The sequence below is a fragment of the Paralichthys olivaceus genome, chromosome 7 (genome assembly GCF_024713975.1).
Source record: "Paralichthys olivaceus isolate ysfri-2021 chromosome 7, ASM2471397v2, whole genome shotgun sequence".
NCBI lineage: Eukaryota > Metazoa > Chordata > Actinopteri > Pleuronectiformes > Paralichthyidae > Paralichthys > Paralichthys olivaceus.
In genome coordinates, this window is record NC_091099.1 from 22,387,145 (window position 1) to 22,403,591 (window position 16,447).

Here is a 16,447-nt window from a genome sequence, read left to right on the forward strand (position 1 = left end):
ACCACCACAGATTTAAGTGGGAGGACGTGAATCCTGAAACAGACCTGTTGCAATCCACTAGTGAGCAGGTGTATCACTAAGTGAGGTTAGGATAAGACAAGCTCAGTGTCCATGTGTCACTCACAGCCTTAATACCTCCATTTTTATTTGGTTGAGATTCACCTACTTCCACCAGGACCTGACTCATCATCCTCATTCCCATCTTCATCCTCCTTTGGATTATCGCTACCCACTGTTTACATGACTGCTCGACTTCAGTGTGTTCAAACTGTAGCCGCCACATCTCAAAAGCAGCTGTCTGTGTGTTTGACAATTTATTTTAAAGTGTTCCTGTTAATCTTTTAAATCACTGCATGATTTGGCACAGAGCTACTTGGCTGAGCTTCTAAATCAGTCCTCTCCAGCTTATTGCCTAAGAACCTCTTTTGAGACTGCTGGCTCCGATGAGACGGAAGAACAATGATGGTTCTGCTGTCAGAAAACATTATCATTATATGTGAACATATCAAGGTGCAGGCTTTGTCCACACAACCTCTTTAGCATCATGGTTCCCTGTCTGATGAAGGTGAAATGTAGAAACCTGATATATAAAAGTGTGAGTGGCAGGTACCTGGTCATGTAAGCAACCAAGTAGAAGTTAAAACTGAAGGAGGGTGTGTCTATGTACATTTTTACACACCTTTTGAAACCCAGAGCCTTTGCCTCGTTTCTTTCAGATATTTGTTGATGCCACTAACCGCTGCAGTAAATGAAAGCAGTGCTGCAAAACTAACAGGTTGAGCACAAAACTCATTGAAGTCAGGATTGGATATTTTTTACTCTTGCAAATATATTCAATAAACATACTTTGGACTCATCTGCTTTTGAATGAATGGTTTCTGTACATTTTATTATCTGTTCTCTTATCGTCTCATTCACAACAAGATAAAACATACATGAAAACAACTGCATGGAACTGGAGAGAAAAAACAATGACACAATCACAAGTTATTTTAGGGTGGGTTTGGTTTCTTTACAGGCCTGTTGCTGCATTGTGTGTTTTTACCACAGGAGGTGGTTTGTGTGTTTGAAAGCAGACACGCTGCAGGCAGCCTCTGATAAATCTAAATCTGACAGATAAATGGATGAATGTCTAAAATCAGAACAGGCCACAAATCCTGGCGCTGGTAAAGAGGGCTCGGTCCTCAATCTGGGCATTACCATGATCTCTGTATGAGTGTGTGTGCGTAGACACACAGATGGAAGCTATCACACAGAGACAAATGAGGATTCACACACTAACCTTCACTTTTTCCTTCTCCCCAGTTCATCCAGTCTGGTTGATCAGTTTGTGATTCAAAAAAATCATCACTCAAAAAAACTGTCAACCTGTTTTAGGATCTAAAGGAAGTCACCCAACCCCAGCAAAGATTTAGAATTATGAAGTTTTGTTCTTGTTGTACTGCATAACAGACAAATGTTAATAAAATGACATGTCCAGCAAACCCAATGCAGTCTGTTGGATATAAAATGTTCAATGACCATAAACCTCAGCATTAAATTTGACAATCTTCAGCACGTTTACACACCATGGACTATATCCTGTTAAATTTAAAATCCTCCTCCTCACCTAAAAAACCCTCAATAATATGGCACTGTCATACTTTAAAGAGACCATAGCACCATATCATTCAATAGAGCACTGCACTCCCAGAGTTCATGCTTACTTGTCGTCCCTGAACTCTCCAAAAGTGGCGTTCTACTTTATCTTTTATGTTTAACAGTCGGCCTTTTTCATCAAGCTTAGTCAGAGCTGGTTCAGGTCTGTCTTGGATCAGCTCCTCTTCTCACTCTTCATCACATTAATGTCTTTTCAATACATGTTGCTGACAGAGTCCTTGTGCTTAATCATTGCAGATCCTGGATCGCTGCTCAGGCCACATTGGGAATGTAGGATCATGGATTGTGATGATGGATTCTGGATAGTGATCATGGATTGTGATGATGGATTCTGGATAGTGATCATGGATTGTGTGATTTGTGAATATGGGCGACACAAATAACATTTTGATTGATTGGTTGAAACTATTTTATTGTTTGCCCATGAATTCTTGCGTTATGTGAGGTTGCTTTGACCTTTGGCCAATATAAGTGAATGTTAATGCCAGACTTAAAGAAGTTCCCTTAAAGCGTTCCCGAGACATTACATTACATCACATATCACAATGTCAAGACAATGTTGTTTGGAGACACGCTCTCTCACAGTCTCTCCTAATAATTGTACTTTCTGCATCTGTTGCAAAGGTCAGCATGACCCTCTTTCTGAGTCATGGCTCAGGAGCAGGTCGTGGTGGTCAGTGGTTTGATCTCCGGCTCCTTCTGTCCACATGTTGATATTTTAGATAGGAAAAGCACTGAACCCCTAATTACCTCCGATAACATCACTGTTTGAATGTGTGTGTTAATGGGTGAATGTGACTCATAGTGTAAAGTGCTTTTATTGACAGGGAAGTTTGATATCATGCACATTTTACCATTTACCATTTGTGGAAATTGCACACGTGAACAATTATGTCTATGTCTGTCCTTGACAAAATCAGGCCCTGAGGGCTGAACTGCAACAGACTCATTTTGGAGAGGGGGAACAGATAACATCTATACATTATCCATACACAGCATGAATGAAAATTAAACCTGATTTGGACTTGACTTACTTTCTGCAGCAGCAGGGAGCCAGAGTATTTGGTGGTTAAGTCTCGCAATTCAACGGAGAACATGGTCGCCCACTGCTGCACCCTGAAAGAAAACAGACGTCAGTGGAACAGCACGATCACAACAACACAATAGCATCGTCAACTGGAGGGATGATTGTCTTTATTGTCTTGCTCTCCACTGTTGTGTTTACATGTCAAAGGCATTGCTCGGGTGACAGACTGTAACTGAGTACATTTACTCATTCTGTACTTAAATACAATTTTTATTTTTTATTTTTTCCTTAAACCATTTTGCTGATTCAGATTTTACACACACAACATCTAAAAGTATGATTGTTGTAGGGAAGTTTAACAGTAAACAGTTAATGGTCTGTATTCATATTGCACTTATCTTGTCTTGATGATGACTCAAAGTACTTTAGAGTACAGTGTTTGCCATTCGTCCATTCACCCATTCACACACATTGCATCTATGTGCAGCACTTTCTCTATGAAAACAGTACAGCCATCATGGCGGTGTGGGGGTCAGTATCCTCCCCGAGGACACTTCAGCATGTAGGTGGGGAAGACTGGGATTGAACTTACTTCTGGTTTCGAGGACAACCCACTCTACCTCCTGAGCCACAGTCAAAGGTCAACAATGAACAGTGAAAGCCAAGGACCATTTTATTCAATGAGTACTTGATACTTCTGATATATTCTACCATTAATAATACTTTCGGCTCCTTTTGTGTAGAATAGATGAAACTTATGTCCACGTTCTTCACAATATAATATGTTTATTTTTCAGTTCAGTAAATATCTTGGCCAGAACTTTTAAAACTAAATATGAGGGATTGTCCATGTTATGTTTTTCAGTTAAAAAATTAATTGCTATTGTCTGAACACTGAACGCTGAGTATCCTGGATCAGTTATGTGGTTATGGTTGTTATGTATATTGTGTGTTGGATGTCATTCCGGTTGTCTGTTGCCAAGGCGACACTCTGCAGGAGCAGCGATTTATGGCTGAAAAAGGCTGTTAAATATGAGAGATTTAGATAATCTGTTCTTCATCTGGGTCACAGCAGAGAGCTGCAGGTGTTTGACCAGAACAAACTCACAGTAACACAATGCAACACAAAAACAGCACAGAGAGCTGCAGACAGTGTTTGGATGACAGGGGAGGCAGAGGGAGCTCAGTGCCATTTTAGGGGACCTGAACCTAACTGAAAAAACTGACAAATAATCAATATTATACAGCTCAGATTCTTTACTACTGTTAAAGTACATCAACGTTTAATTAACATTAATTAAAATGATGTGAAACCAGACGTCATAGACATCTGACCCTGACAACACACTACTGTTTGTAACAAGTCAGAAGTCAAAAAGGCTGTTTTAGTGAGGAGACTCCAGGGTTGTGTTTCAGTCTGAATGGGCAGAAACTGAGCCTTTTTGAAATTAGTTGTAAACACTTCTGTCAGAAACACTTTCACCTTTTTGTCAGTCCCCCCCACAGAATTTCACCATTGCTGTTCCTTGTTTGTACGATTTTCTGTAACCAAACAATCAACTGCAGAGTGGACCATCAGTGTTTTTACTTCTACACACATAACCAGTGTATGTGTGTGGAGTCAGAGCATAGACTGTATATAAAATATAAAAATGTACGATGCTTCTCCACTTCCCCCCACTACGATGATGCCAATATCCTGGATTCAAACACTGCCGTCTTGCACACTTGGAGCCTCAGTCTTTATCTTCCACACTAAACATACATCGGTTTGATAGTACCTACCTATAATGAACAAATATTTGATTTACACTTTGACGCTATGGAGCAGCCAGAGTCAATGACCTATTGATTGAAATGATTTTGCTTTGGTTTTGGGCACCTGTCATGTTGTTCATCCCAGTAGATGAGTCAGACTGGGATCACATGAAGAGACAGAAGACAATGAAACAGAAAAACTGACGGCAGATACAAACAACTTTGTTCCTAGTCAATTGATAAACATAATTGAAAAGCATCTCCACTTTACTTTTTATGCCTTAAACAGACCTGTGAAGCAAACTCTACCTGCAGTGTCTTTCCATCTGTTACCAATTCCACCCCCCATCCCGCACGCACACACACACACACTCATACACACACTCAAAATCAGATGATCCACTGTACTGAGGCTGATCTGTCAAACAGATTAGAGCCAAATCACAAAGACTGATAGAACACAGACATCACCTAACTTTGGAGGTCACAGTCATCTAATAGAAAAAACACAACAAAAAAAAAAAAACACTGCAAGAAACGAATTTGTGTCAGAAATGACCGACGATCATGAATGTTCCAAGAACAGCATTCTCAGAAAGCTATAAAATCTCTAAGTTTAGAATGATAAAGGATTTACAAGCTACCAGAAATACCCGATGATTGTGTAATGTGGGAGTCATATTTTCTGCCTCACACGACTGAAACAATGATTCAAATTATCTGTTTACTTGCATCTTTTTTTGGTTTTCTTTTAGTCGCGATATTGTACACAGAGCAATGCAGGACAACAGATGAACAGGATGTGAGGTTACAACCCAGGCTGGTCTCAACAAACCCAACAACAACACTGTCTGAGTGGCATCACAAAAGTAAAACATGAGATTCAGGGCAGGGTGGAACGTCCTGTAACCAGCAAAGGTCATAACTGACTTACCTCTGGTAATCGTAGGTTAGGTACATTATAGACAAATCAACAGAAACAATGATGAGTAAGAGGTGGGAGATAAACTGTTGCTGTGAAAACTTTTAAGAGTTGTAAAATCCTAGGTTTTATAAACCTTAGTCACAGACACAGCCACATCTCTTCAGCCCTGAATTACCAAGCAGTCGCAGGGTTTAGGTGTGTTTGACAGTGGCAGTCTTTGTCTGGGCCTGCAGTGGTTGGTTGAATGGCCAATGTGGGTCAGGATAGAAGGTGACCCGGGCCGGCGGCGTGTGGCCGGTGGCCAGCGAGCCATGCCGGCCCCACAGATGGTGATGGAGGAGTGAGATTTTGTCCTCCAGGAGGCTGCAGTGGTGCAGGACTGCAGCTGCAGGGAGCCTGACATGTTCATGCTAATGAAGTTGATAGCTGGGACCTAACTTCTGCACCTACATATATTATTACACTGTTAAGTGTGTGACGATGTGTCACTTTCAATGGCTTTTACATAGAAGAGACTGTGCAAATCTGTGTATCTGTGTTCTTATATTGCATTAGTAATCAAACAACCAATCCAATCCGATCCAAACAGTTGAGCTGCCTGATTTCATGTAATAAATATGAGCTTGAACACACTTTTTCCCAGCAAATCGTTTTGGGAAAATGTCCCGTTTAAAGTTTTCACAGATAAAAGGGTCCCTGTTTCTTTAAATCTAAGGTAGAATATGTTGCCATGGATACCATGAGTTAGAATTATGCAAAATTAACTAATAACAGTCCATTTTTCCTATATATCACTGAACATACTGACAACTAACAATTCATTACTTGATCGTGAAGACATTTTACAAACCAGAGGATTGTTAGGTTCTTAAGTTTTCCTGTCCCAGAACACACATACAGTGAAATCCAGTGTCTCACAGTAAAAAAACGAATCAAAACCAAACTTACTGAAAATGACCACTTGAACCTACATCAGTGTGACAAAATTAAATGATGAAGTCATCTTTGTGAAAAATGTGTTTAATATGCACTTTTGGTCCATGTCTGATACATAAGGCGGGGTTAATGACCCACACTGCAGCAAGCCTCCAGAGAGCGATGGAGACACTTTGGCTTCTTTTCTAGGGAGCAGACACGTTGTGCATCAATATTCATAGTCTATGTTCAGACCAAACAAAATGAGTTTTCTACTTCAGCTCTTCACAGATTGTTTGGTCATTGTTCCGATCACAGCTTGTTCTCACAGATCAGTCTACTTGAGTGGGATTACAGACATTTATTGTACTGCAGCAGACAGATAACATGCAGGTGCAGGTTTACTAGCATTCACATTTTTATTATCTGATGTTTTCCACTTCATTCCACTCCCCACCAGTAGGGTATTTATAGAAAAACACATTTGAATTGTGATTGAAAGACTCTCTTACAATTAGCAGGTAATGATATATTCTGTAATATTCACAGAACAGAAACAGCCTCCAATAATCTTTGTTCTCTACACTTCATCTTTAAATCACTGCTTAAATATATTTTTTATAGGACAGCATTTTCAACACGCAATTTTTAACTCTGGTTGTTTTAACTCCCTCGTTACTTTTATCTTACTTTTTTGCAACCACATTTTACTGCCTAAGATTAGTATTTAATTCATAGCACTGCCATACAAGCCACTAGCCAGTCAGATTTACCTTCAGCCTCAGCGTACCCTCAGGTTAGGCTTTTAACATTATTACGATTAAAAGGCTGAAACACCTGATGATGCAAGGTTCAAATGAAGATTATTACTTTGATTTTCATTATAACAACCAGTCTGACAGAGCTTAAATATGATGGTACACAACTGTTCCTGGTCTCCCTTTCCCCCTCCCCCCATCTCGCTCTCTTCTCTCCCCTCTTTCCCACCCATCTCTCCTCTCTTCTGCATTTTCTCTGCTCACTAGAAACCTAGTTCTTGAGGTTTCTTCAAGTAATGATGGAGTTTTTTTCTCTCCACTGTTGCCAAAGTGCTGCTCATTGTGGGAAATGTTTGGTTTCTCTCTACATTTTAAAGTCTTGACCTTATTATGTTATGATTCTTTTTGTGAAGCACTTTGTATCCTTGATTAGGTAAGTGCTATACAAATAAAATTATTATTATTATTATTGAATCAAATTCATGCTCAAAAGTGCAGAGATGGAGCTGAGAAGATTCCATTTCCAATTAATTATCTTCTGTTACTTAGTTTTAAGGTTTCTGAGCACCCACACTGGTGAGAGGATGAGGTCTTCTTTTGAAAAGTGAATAATGCAAAACTTCTGTAGAGTCCCAGAAAAAATACAGAGCTGCAAATGAACATACTAGATCTCCTTTGAAAAGTGTATTTCTCCGGTTGAGTCCTGTTATGACACAGCAGATATGAGATAACTGAAAGCAGCTGCAACAATCTCTGAGCTGAATCTGAGTCACGGACAGAGGAAAGCAGCTTTCTGTGAATCCTTTGGGAAATCTGCCGCCTGTGGACACAAACATATTCCCCTGGGGTTTTCATGACAACAGAGTGCACTCTGGGAGTCTGTCGTCTCCAGCTCCATTTATCCAGAACAAAGTTTCTATAAGCGCCACATCCACACAGACTGAAACACTGACACTGGACGCTGCCCAACAATGCCTTTCTCAAAAGCACATGGAATATAACCTTTGAGCTTTACCAAGGTTCCATTAGCACCACTAAGAGAGCAGACCTAACCCCAACCCCACACCATGCACGGTGAAATAAGATGATATTTAAGACATTTAAGACTTTTATGCTCATCAGTCACACCCATGGAGCTTTGCTATCTCAACGAGACTTCAACGTTTCCAGCAAATATGCCAAAAGAAATGTGTCAGACTGCATTTTGGAGTAATGCTTCTACAATGGTGACAAATATATGGACCCCCTTACTGCTAATGTGTAGTGAAACCTATACACATTAAGGGAAACGATCTGTCTGTGACTGTTGTCTTGCAGCAGGGTTAGGATGTTTGAACCAAGGTCCAAGTGAAGAAGGGACACTTACGTCTCCGGGGGGATCTTCATCTGAGCCTGAGCTGTAATCCACAGGCAGAAAAATCCCAGAATCCTCAGGAACTTCCTGCTGTCCATCCCGCTTCTTAACTCGGGGACCAAGCTCCCCACGGATCTGACTATAAAGTTCTGGAGGCAGTGTCACAAACCGAGATCAGCTCTGAAAGTTCAAAGAGATCATAAGGGGTTTGTAGGAAAAGGTTTCCTCATGTTGCTAAAGTGAGTAGATAGTGATGGGGACAGAAGTGGGGTTTTGACCCTGAATGCTCCCTGTCAGGTCTCCATAAAGCTTTTCTGCTGCTGGCATCCTCTCATCGTCTTCTGGGAAACTTCCAGAAGATTCTTGAACTCACTTTAAAGTTATCCAGGTCCAACTAACAGGATGGAAAAATCTGTTTCAAAATGAAAGAAAAAACTCTTGTGGTTAAAGAGGTAAAGTTGATGTTCTTAGAGGCTGCAGATAAAATGTGACTGAAAGACGTTTCCTCTGCACCTGCTCCAGGTTCTTCAAGGTGTTTCCAGGTTCTTGCAGGTTACTCCTCATGAAACCAGGACCAGTCATAAGTGGGTTAATATCTCCACCTTTAGATATTTACAAAGATACGAAGTCAGCAGCCTGCAGCAGATTTTGCAGCCACTCGTCTCCACTGTCGCCCAATTTGCAACATAATCCACTTGGATTAAAACATCTCTTCCCCATGGAGAGAGAGAGAGAGAAAGAGAGACAGAGAGAGAGAGGGGGGAGTGGTGGAGCAGAGGATTGGACGAGAGCTCTGTTTTATCTAAGAGGATTAGAGTAATTTCTGGAGACAGACTCTCCTGCAACCAATCAGAGCAGGCGGAAGAAGAAAAAACCCAGAGGTTCTGTTTGGCCACTGAAAGAGAGCGAGAGAGAGGCCGGCAGCCAAGAGAGACATGATGCCACAACACACACACACACACACACACACACACACACACACACACACACACACACACACACACACACACACACACACACACACACACACACACACACACAGTCATGTCTCCATGACTTCAGAGGACATTACATTGACTTATTTCTAGATTGTATTGATTTGTTGACTTGCTTGTCCAGTCCAGTGCCTGGCTCAGGGGCAGCGGCATAAAGACATCTGAAAACTTAAACTGACATTAGAGAGTTTACCAACACAAAGAACACTTCTCTGAAAACTTTGAAATTTCAAAGGCAACAGCGGTGCCATTACAATGTCTCTGGAGTTAATCTCATTTGACATTGGACGAGAGGCGGTGCATGCCCTGGGCATCCCCAGTGTATCACAGGGTTGACAAACGGAGACAAACCATTTCACACACACCTATGGATAGAACTGTCTTATCTTGTTTTGTTATATGTGTAGCAGGTTGTCACAGTCAGTGCTTTGTGGAGCCGGGTCCATCTTCTCATTATCTTGTCTTGGTCATGGAAAGAAAAGGTTGTCAACAAACAAATCTAATCTGTTTTCTGTAACCTAGTTAAGACCAATCCAGACCACATCTGGATGTTGTCTGGCTCACAATGAGATCTCAGCCAGAAGTGAATGACATCTTAAAGTGAAGTGAAAATAAGCTCTCCCTGCTGACTAAAGATGAAGCCTCTGTTGTGGCAATGTCCCTTCTTAAAAAGTTCTTTAACATAAAATTATGCCCAATTTCTTTCATGTTTGTTGACACGTCCAGCATACCCAACTCATTTTTACCCTTTTTACTCAGAGATTTGAGGTCTTGTATGTGGACCCTACAGCAGAAGAGACAATGGAAATGTTCTTTCATCACCATTCCAATGTTTACCTGTTAAATATATGTCACATATATTAATGTTTGTAACACTGTACCCATTTCAAAGGGAAAGCATAATAATCACACATTTTTGGCCATTTTCAAAGCACACCCTATAACATAAACCCCCAAAACCGCGACTTACAGCAGAACTGTGGTGCAACTGCTGCCAGTGTGGTTGTGGTGTGATTGTTTATCAGATTCATTATTCTATGACGCCAGCACAGAGCCCCAAGGGGGGAGGTTTTTAAGGATTCGATTGTGTCAACCCAGTGGCAATCAAGAAAAAAAAAAAGTTTTGTGGTCTGATCAAAAAACTCCTTCAGCCAAAAGCCACATCGGCACGGTAAAGTTACAATTGAGCAGAAAAACGGACACCTTGCTAAACACAGTCTGATGCATCGTCAAACATCCATGATGACACAGTCTTGTACCTAAAACTTAGTGAAGCAAGTTTTAATAAAAAGCTTTAACATCCGTTTGACCTGCAGTGTCCGATTATCCAAAGTTTCCAGCCTCCTACAGTCAGTCTGAGGCAGTCCAGCCTCTCAAACACTGTTCACCATCCTGAGCTCAACATTTAAATTTTGTTTTCAAAACCTGCACATGAGAGCCACCGCCCTTCATCTTGTCACTGCACATGTCAGGACTCCACTCCTCCTTCTTTACACTCAGTATAAAGAGACTGAAGCCATCAGGTGTTCAGATGCACACATCACTCTGAACTTCTACACTTCATTCATTATTGATGACAGTCACCAGAATAACCACTGAGTGATCAATAGATCAGAGGGTCCTTCGCTGCTGTGGCTATCACTCTATGCACTTATCTGCACTGCACCTCACAAGAGATCACAGTCCAGTCAACCAATATTGATTTAACAGCTCCCTCTAGTGTTCTAATGTTTAACTCACAACTGATGTACAGTAACATGCTTATGTGTCTATACTTCTATACTTGGTTTTACACAACCCTAAACATCATTTTCAACTTTAATCCTCTAAGCACTTACACTCTCTGTCCAACTTCACATGGTCAAACATCAACATATAGAGTTCACACTGTGATGACTCCACCACATCATCAACAACACTTCAGTAAAACATGGTCGCACACGGTCTGACCTGCTGTCGCACACTAATGACTTTATACTTCATTAAATGTCCATAGTCCACCACTCATATGGTTCCTTTCTGTTTAAAACTAAGACATTAGATGTGAATGCAACAATTTCCAACATTCCAACAAATGCAGTGTTTCATATGTCCCGATGTGGGGACATGAAGATTGGGTTGTATGTAAAGAAATGTTATATATGAAATGCTAAAACATCTTATTCAAAATAGCTTTTTTACGATCACAGGATAATGTTTATGAAATGATAAACTGAAGACATATGGGAAACTATTCCTCCAATGAAAATTGTAGGTTATTGAACATACATACGGAACCACCTGTATACTACAAATACATGTGAAACACTATTAAAAGGGCTTGAGGCCCTGTGCTGACCATCTACCCCTCCATCTCTCCCCTCTTATCCACCCAAAAATATTTTTAAAGCTCTTGCAAGGAACTTTTCATTTTCGTCATATCTGATGACTGGTGCATCACCAGCAAGGTCCCTGCTAATATAACAGACAATGCAACTAATATTGTCTCACCCTCAACTTAGTTTTGAAGGAATCAATTAAGGTTGACACAAATTTTGTGTCCATCCTGGGGACATCTGGGACTATTCGCTTCTTTCACAAAGCACCGAAGCATCCAAAGCTAAAAGAGTACAAATTTAATTGCAATTGCATGTTGGAGACTCTGTGAACAACAACAAGCCGTTATAACAGCACTTTGTCTCCTGGGAGAAACACTTTGAATGGAGGATTAGTCCCATATCAGCCAAACCTGCAAAGCCCTCAGGCTCTTTGAAGACACTTAGGAAATTTCAGCAGAGAAGTATGGAACCATTTCTTAAGTCATACCTCTGATCTCTTCTTCAAAGAGCAACACGCAAAAAAAATATGTGTAAGTATAACAAAAAACAGCCTGTTTCTTCATGTTCTGAGAATAGATGTAGTCATCGGCAGGTGTAGAGCTAAAAAAGAGTACAGTGCTACGTCTGCTTTACTGACCGTGGAACATGGATCAGTACCAAAGCATATTGCTGTCACTCCTGAAAAATAAAGAAAAACGATCTGTATCAGGTATAAAAGACATTATTGTGTTGTCCTCAAAAGAGAAAAGATGTGATTCGACCCCATTACATTTGTTTTCATCGCTCAGGTAAACAGATTTTCACCAAGCAGTATTTTTACAGGATCTCTGAGTTTCCATAGTGGTTCAAAGCTGGAGTGCAGCACTATTACATGTAAAATCACACATGTCAGATTCAAGCTTCACACAACGCTGATTAACCAGCACCAGTTTGAAATCTGGTACCGTGACAACATTTCCCCAATGTGGCACAGATGAGTATTGGTGACGAACATCAGCCTGCAATGGCTTGTTCCTTAAAGCTTAAGGGGGAGTAAAGTATTGTGGCTGAACCTTTGGTGTGAAAAACTAGAAAACATTTCTCTCCAGATCTAGGCTCAGAGTAAAGATGACAAACAGTGGAGACAAACAGATTGTCACTGTGCGGCTTTTCCTTATCAGAGCTCGTTTTTGTGCAATTATCCTCACTGCCAGAAGGAGGAGACAAATGTTCTACACTGTTGAAACAGTGACACACGCAATCAGAGCTCAGCAGACTTAAAATGGCTTCATGTGGCAGAGCCAGAAACATGGGGATAGGTGTGGATTAGGGTGTTTTGAGTCGATTTATAGAAGTAAGTGGTTATGACGTGGGAAAATGATGTCATCAGCTGAATATTAACATTGAATTAAGAGCACACAGCTTTAAAGGCTGAGTAATGACATAGAAAAGTTTCCCTGACGATTGATCCAAGCTCGCTCACAAGTTGTCACACTCAGTTCACCTCTCCCTCCCCACAGTAGCAGTTGCACATAACTGTGACACCTGAGTTGTGTGACATAAAGCGTGACATGCCAGAGTGTCATCGTGTTCCTCTTGACACCCACCGCGGGGGTCAGAGTTCAGGTGGTGTCCAAAGCAACATGCCAGTTATATAACCTGCCCCCCCCCCCCCCCCCCCCCCCCCCAACACACACACACACGCACACACATGTGCTCACTCACACACACACAGTATGTGTTCTTTGCTACTCTCACTTTCAGTAAAGTTTCCCATGTAATTTATGTAACTATGGTCGTCTCTTATGATCATAGCGCCTCTTTGTGCTTCATTGACAAAAACATGTAAACAAACTGAGATCGACATTTTCTGTAAAGTACAGAATCATTTTCAAGGTCCCTCATGAAATATTTACAACAGCAAGTAGTATAATAATGAATCCTCACTTAGGATGAGAAAGAAACAGTTTACAAAATCAGTGCAATAAAGAAATGTGTAAGAAATCAGGCAATGTTTTTATGACTTTATTGCCATTTTAATGGTATAGGGATCACAAGAAATGAGTGCAGAGAGAACAATATCTGTGCTGTGGATTTTTCTCTTCTGCGTCTCTACACAGCAAACAGCTGCTGTGCAATCAAAGTCCAGTCCATCATCCTTAGTCTTGTGTTAACACACCGTCACACTCATGACGGCTGCTGTGTGTATATGTGTGTGTGAGGAGGGTTTCATCCCTCCGATATGGAGGGCTTAGCCCGCCCAAAACACAACAATGGTCGTATTGAGGAGGACGTTGCCCCGCGTGGCCTGGTGTGGATGAAGGGTTATTGAGGATTTTGAGGGGCTGGGGGTAATGGTGATGTGTTTTTGGTAGGGGGGTTGTTATGCGTAGAGATTCTGAGCCCTGCAGCTGTCGCCTGGCACGCTCCAGCCTCTGGAAGAACCAATAGCTCACGTCAGTGCCAAATGTCCTGCTGCGGGCTCAGGGCGGGGGCCTCTGTCATCGTGGGGCATCTGGAGAGGGGGTAAGGTGGTGGTGGGGGGCGACCAATGACCACCACAACACCACCAACACCACGTCTCTCCCTCACCCCTGGGCTGCATGTCACCCAGCTGCTTCACCCTCTCACGCCCTGTTAAAAGGAAACGTGTCACAGCTTGAGCGTCAAGCCGTTTATGCCGCCAGCACGAGCGTCAGAACCAGCAGCTGTCAATCTCAGGTGACTGGTCAGCCAGATCGTTTTCATGATACACTCAGTTAACTTTCTCTGTGACGACAGGGCAGTGAGCAGAGGAGATCAGTAATTAATCTTCATACATAGACTTTTAATTTCTAAACAGGGGGTCATGTCAAATTATCCACTGACATGATGGAAGTTCATGTGATACCTGAACTGGGACAGTGACTGTATGTAGGCGTGTGCAGATTTAGTAATGTAAAATCAAATAAGCACTTGATCTGCTTACAACTATATTCGAGCAAAGGCCTCACAGGTACACAGGGATATGACTGGCTGATTGGGAGGAGGGGAGAGGTATGTGTCATACAATCTGAATCTTTGATGTTATTGACTTTTCAATGAAGTGATTTGTAGCCTCTTTACAAAATTTCTGATGAAACTGTTTTATAAACCAAATTCATTATATATATATATATATATATATATATATCCTTACTGCTCATTAAGTAAACAGCACATTTGGACAACTGCATCATTTTTGGATAAAAATAAAAATGCTTTGTGTATGTTCATATGAACATGAACCACAAATAACACATATGAGTAAATGTGCAGAATGAGTAAAACATGAGCTCTGTGTGAATCCTGTCCAGACTGGTTCCTGACTGGATTTACCCTGTTCCCTCTCTCTCTCTCTCTCTCACACACACACACACACAGCTTTCCTGAAATTTTAGATAAAAATAGCTGTAACTTTATAACTTTATTACTAGGAAACATTTCTAAGCATTTAGCAGTGTTCTACAAATACTGTTTAAATACATAAAAAGCATGAAATAGTAGGTACAAAAAATGGTTGATAAATATAAATGGTTAGTGAGAACTGTCACCACATGTTTCCCTCTAACACTGACTATGTGAGAAATGATTAGGCGTGCCGCATGATACTGCTCCTTCCACTTCACAACTCAATAAAGGATTCTGAAGAGACACATCTTACCCAGAATGACTTGTGGTCTCTCATTGTTTCCATTAGATTTTTGGAAAGGTTGGATTTGAGTAAATAAAGTAAAACTTCATTAATGAAATCAAACTACATGTTATGTAATCAACAAAGTGATTGAATGTGAATAAAAACTGAAAGAAATGTTCTCCAACAGTTCTGCACTTGTGTGACATTGCTGTGGTCGATGATCTTTTACATGGCCTCCTCAGCTTATTGGCTGCCCCTTCCACACATTACATCACCGCCGTCCATATCTGATTTCTTAAAAGTTGAAATATTCACAGCGGCATCTGTTTAATTAAAACTCCAGGCATGAATGATCCATGCCAAACCATAAGTGCAGAGGTTTGAACTGCTGCCCTCCTTCTACATCACCTCTTGTTCTCTGTTCTGTCAGAGGAGCAGCACCCACAGTTGGTTTATTATTTATCTTCCGGCATCAGGCCAACAGTTGCTGCTCAGCCTCTTGTCCTCTCTGAAGCCCTGCGCTGCCACCTGGAGCTGTCACTTCACCTCAGTCCTGCTGCTGCTGCTGCTGCTGCTGCTGAGAATTAGTAAACGTCCCTGAGTGCATTGAAGATGTGCAGTGTCTTCTGAGCATTATCCATGTTGATGCAAAAGCTGGGGCAATGAAGTAGTTTTAGTTTCTTATAAAACCAATAAAAGAGCTGGTTCAGGGCAGAGGAAGCAGGTGATTGGTACCAGCCAGCCCAGAATCAAAAATGAAAATTCAAGAGCAGTAGGTGGTTGCTTGTCTGTTTGATTAGGGTTAGGGTTTGTGAGCCTTTGCATGCTGAGACTTTTCATGCGTTAAGTAAAAACAGAGGAATAACTCCTTTATTGTTCAGATGTTAGGACTTGTCGAGACTCATCCTCACCAAGGAGGAAAGGTCATTTCAACTCTGATGGTCTGATGCCTTTCAACATCCATAACTGCAGCAGTTGTTCGTCTGTTAAACCTCAAACATCATCCTGAAGACGCCAGCCCCTCCTCCCTGAGTCTACCTGATCCTCATATCCACCTCTTCTCTCTGTGTTTTCAGAGGCTGTAAAGGACCCAACAGACTCGCA

The 16,447-nt window shown here is 41.3% G+C and overlaps 1 protein-coding gene across 5 annotated transcripts in view; it reads right to left on the reverse strand.

Moving 5' to 3' along the window:
* Positions 1-9,109, reverse strand: part of LOC109624117 (voltage-dependent calcium channel subunit alpha-2/delta-4) — a 58,374-nt gene extending 49,265 nt beyond the window's left edge. For 3 of the 5 annotated variants that reach the window (XM_069528766.1, XM_069528767.1, XM_069528764.1), the window contains exons 1-2: positions 8,409-9,108; positions 2,694-2,775 (exon numbers count right to left, since the gene is read on the reverse strand). In XM_069528766.1, coding sequence (XP_069384867.1) covers positions 2,694-2,775; positions 8,409-8,494 — 168 coding nt within the window. In that variant the 5' untranslated portion in view covers positions 8,495-9,108. Of the gene's footprint in view, positions 1-2,693; positions 2,776-8,408 lie in introns of all 5 variants that reach the window. The other 2 variants (XM_069528765.1, XM_069528768.1) reach the window with 2 other exon arrangements.
* Positions 9,110-16,447: the final 7,338 nt, after the last annotated feature.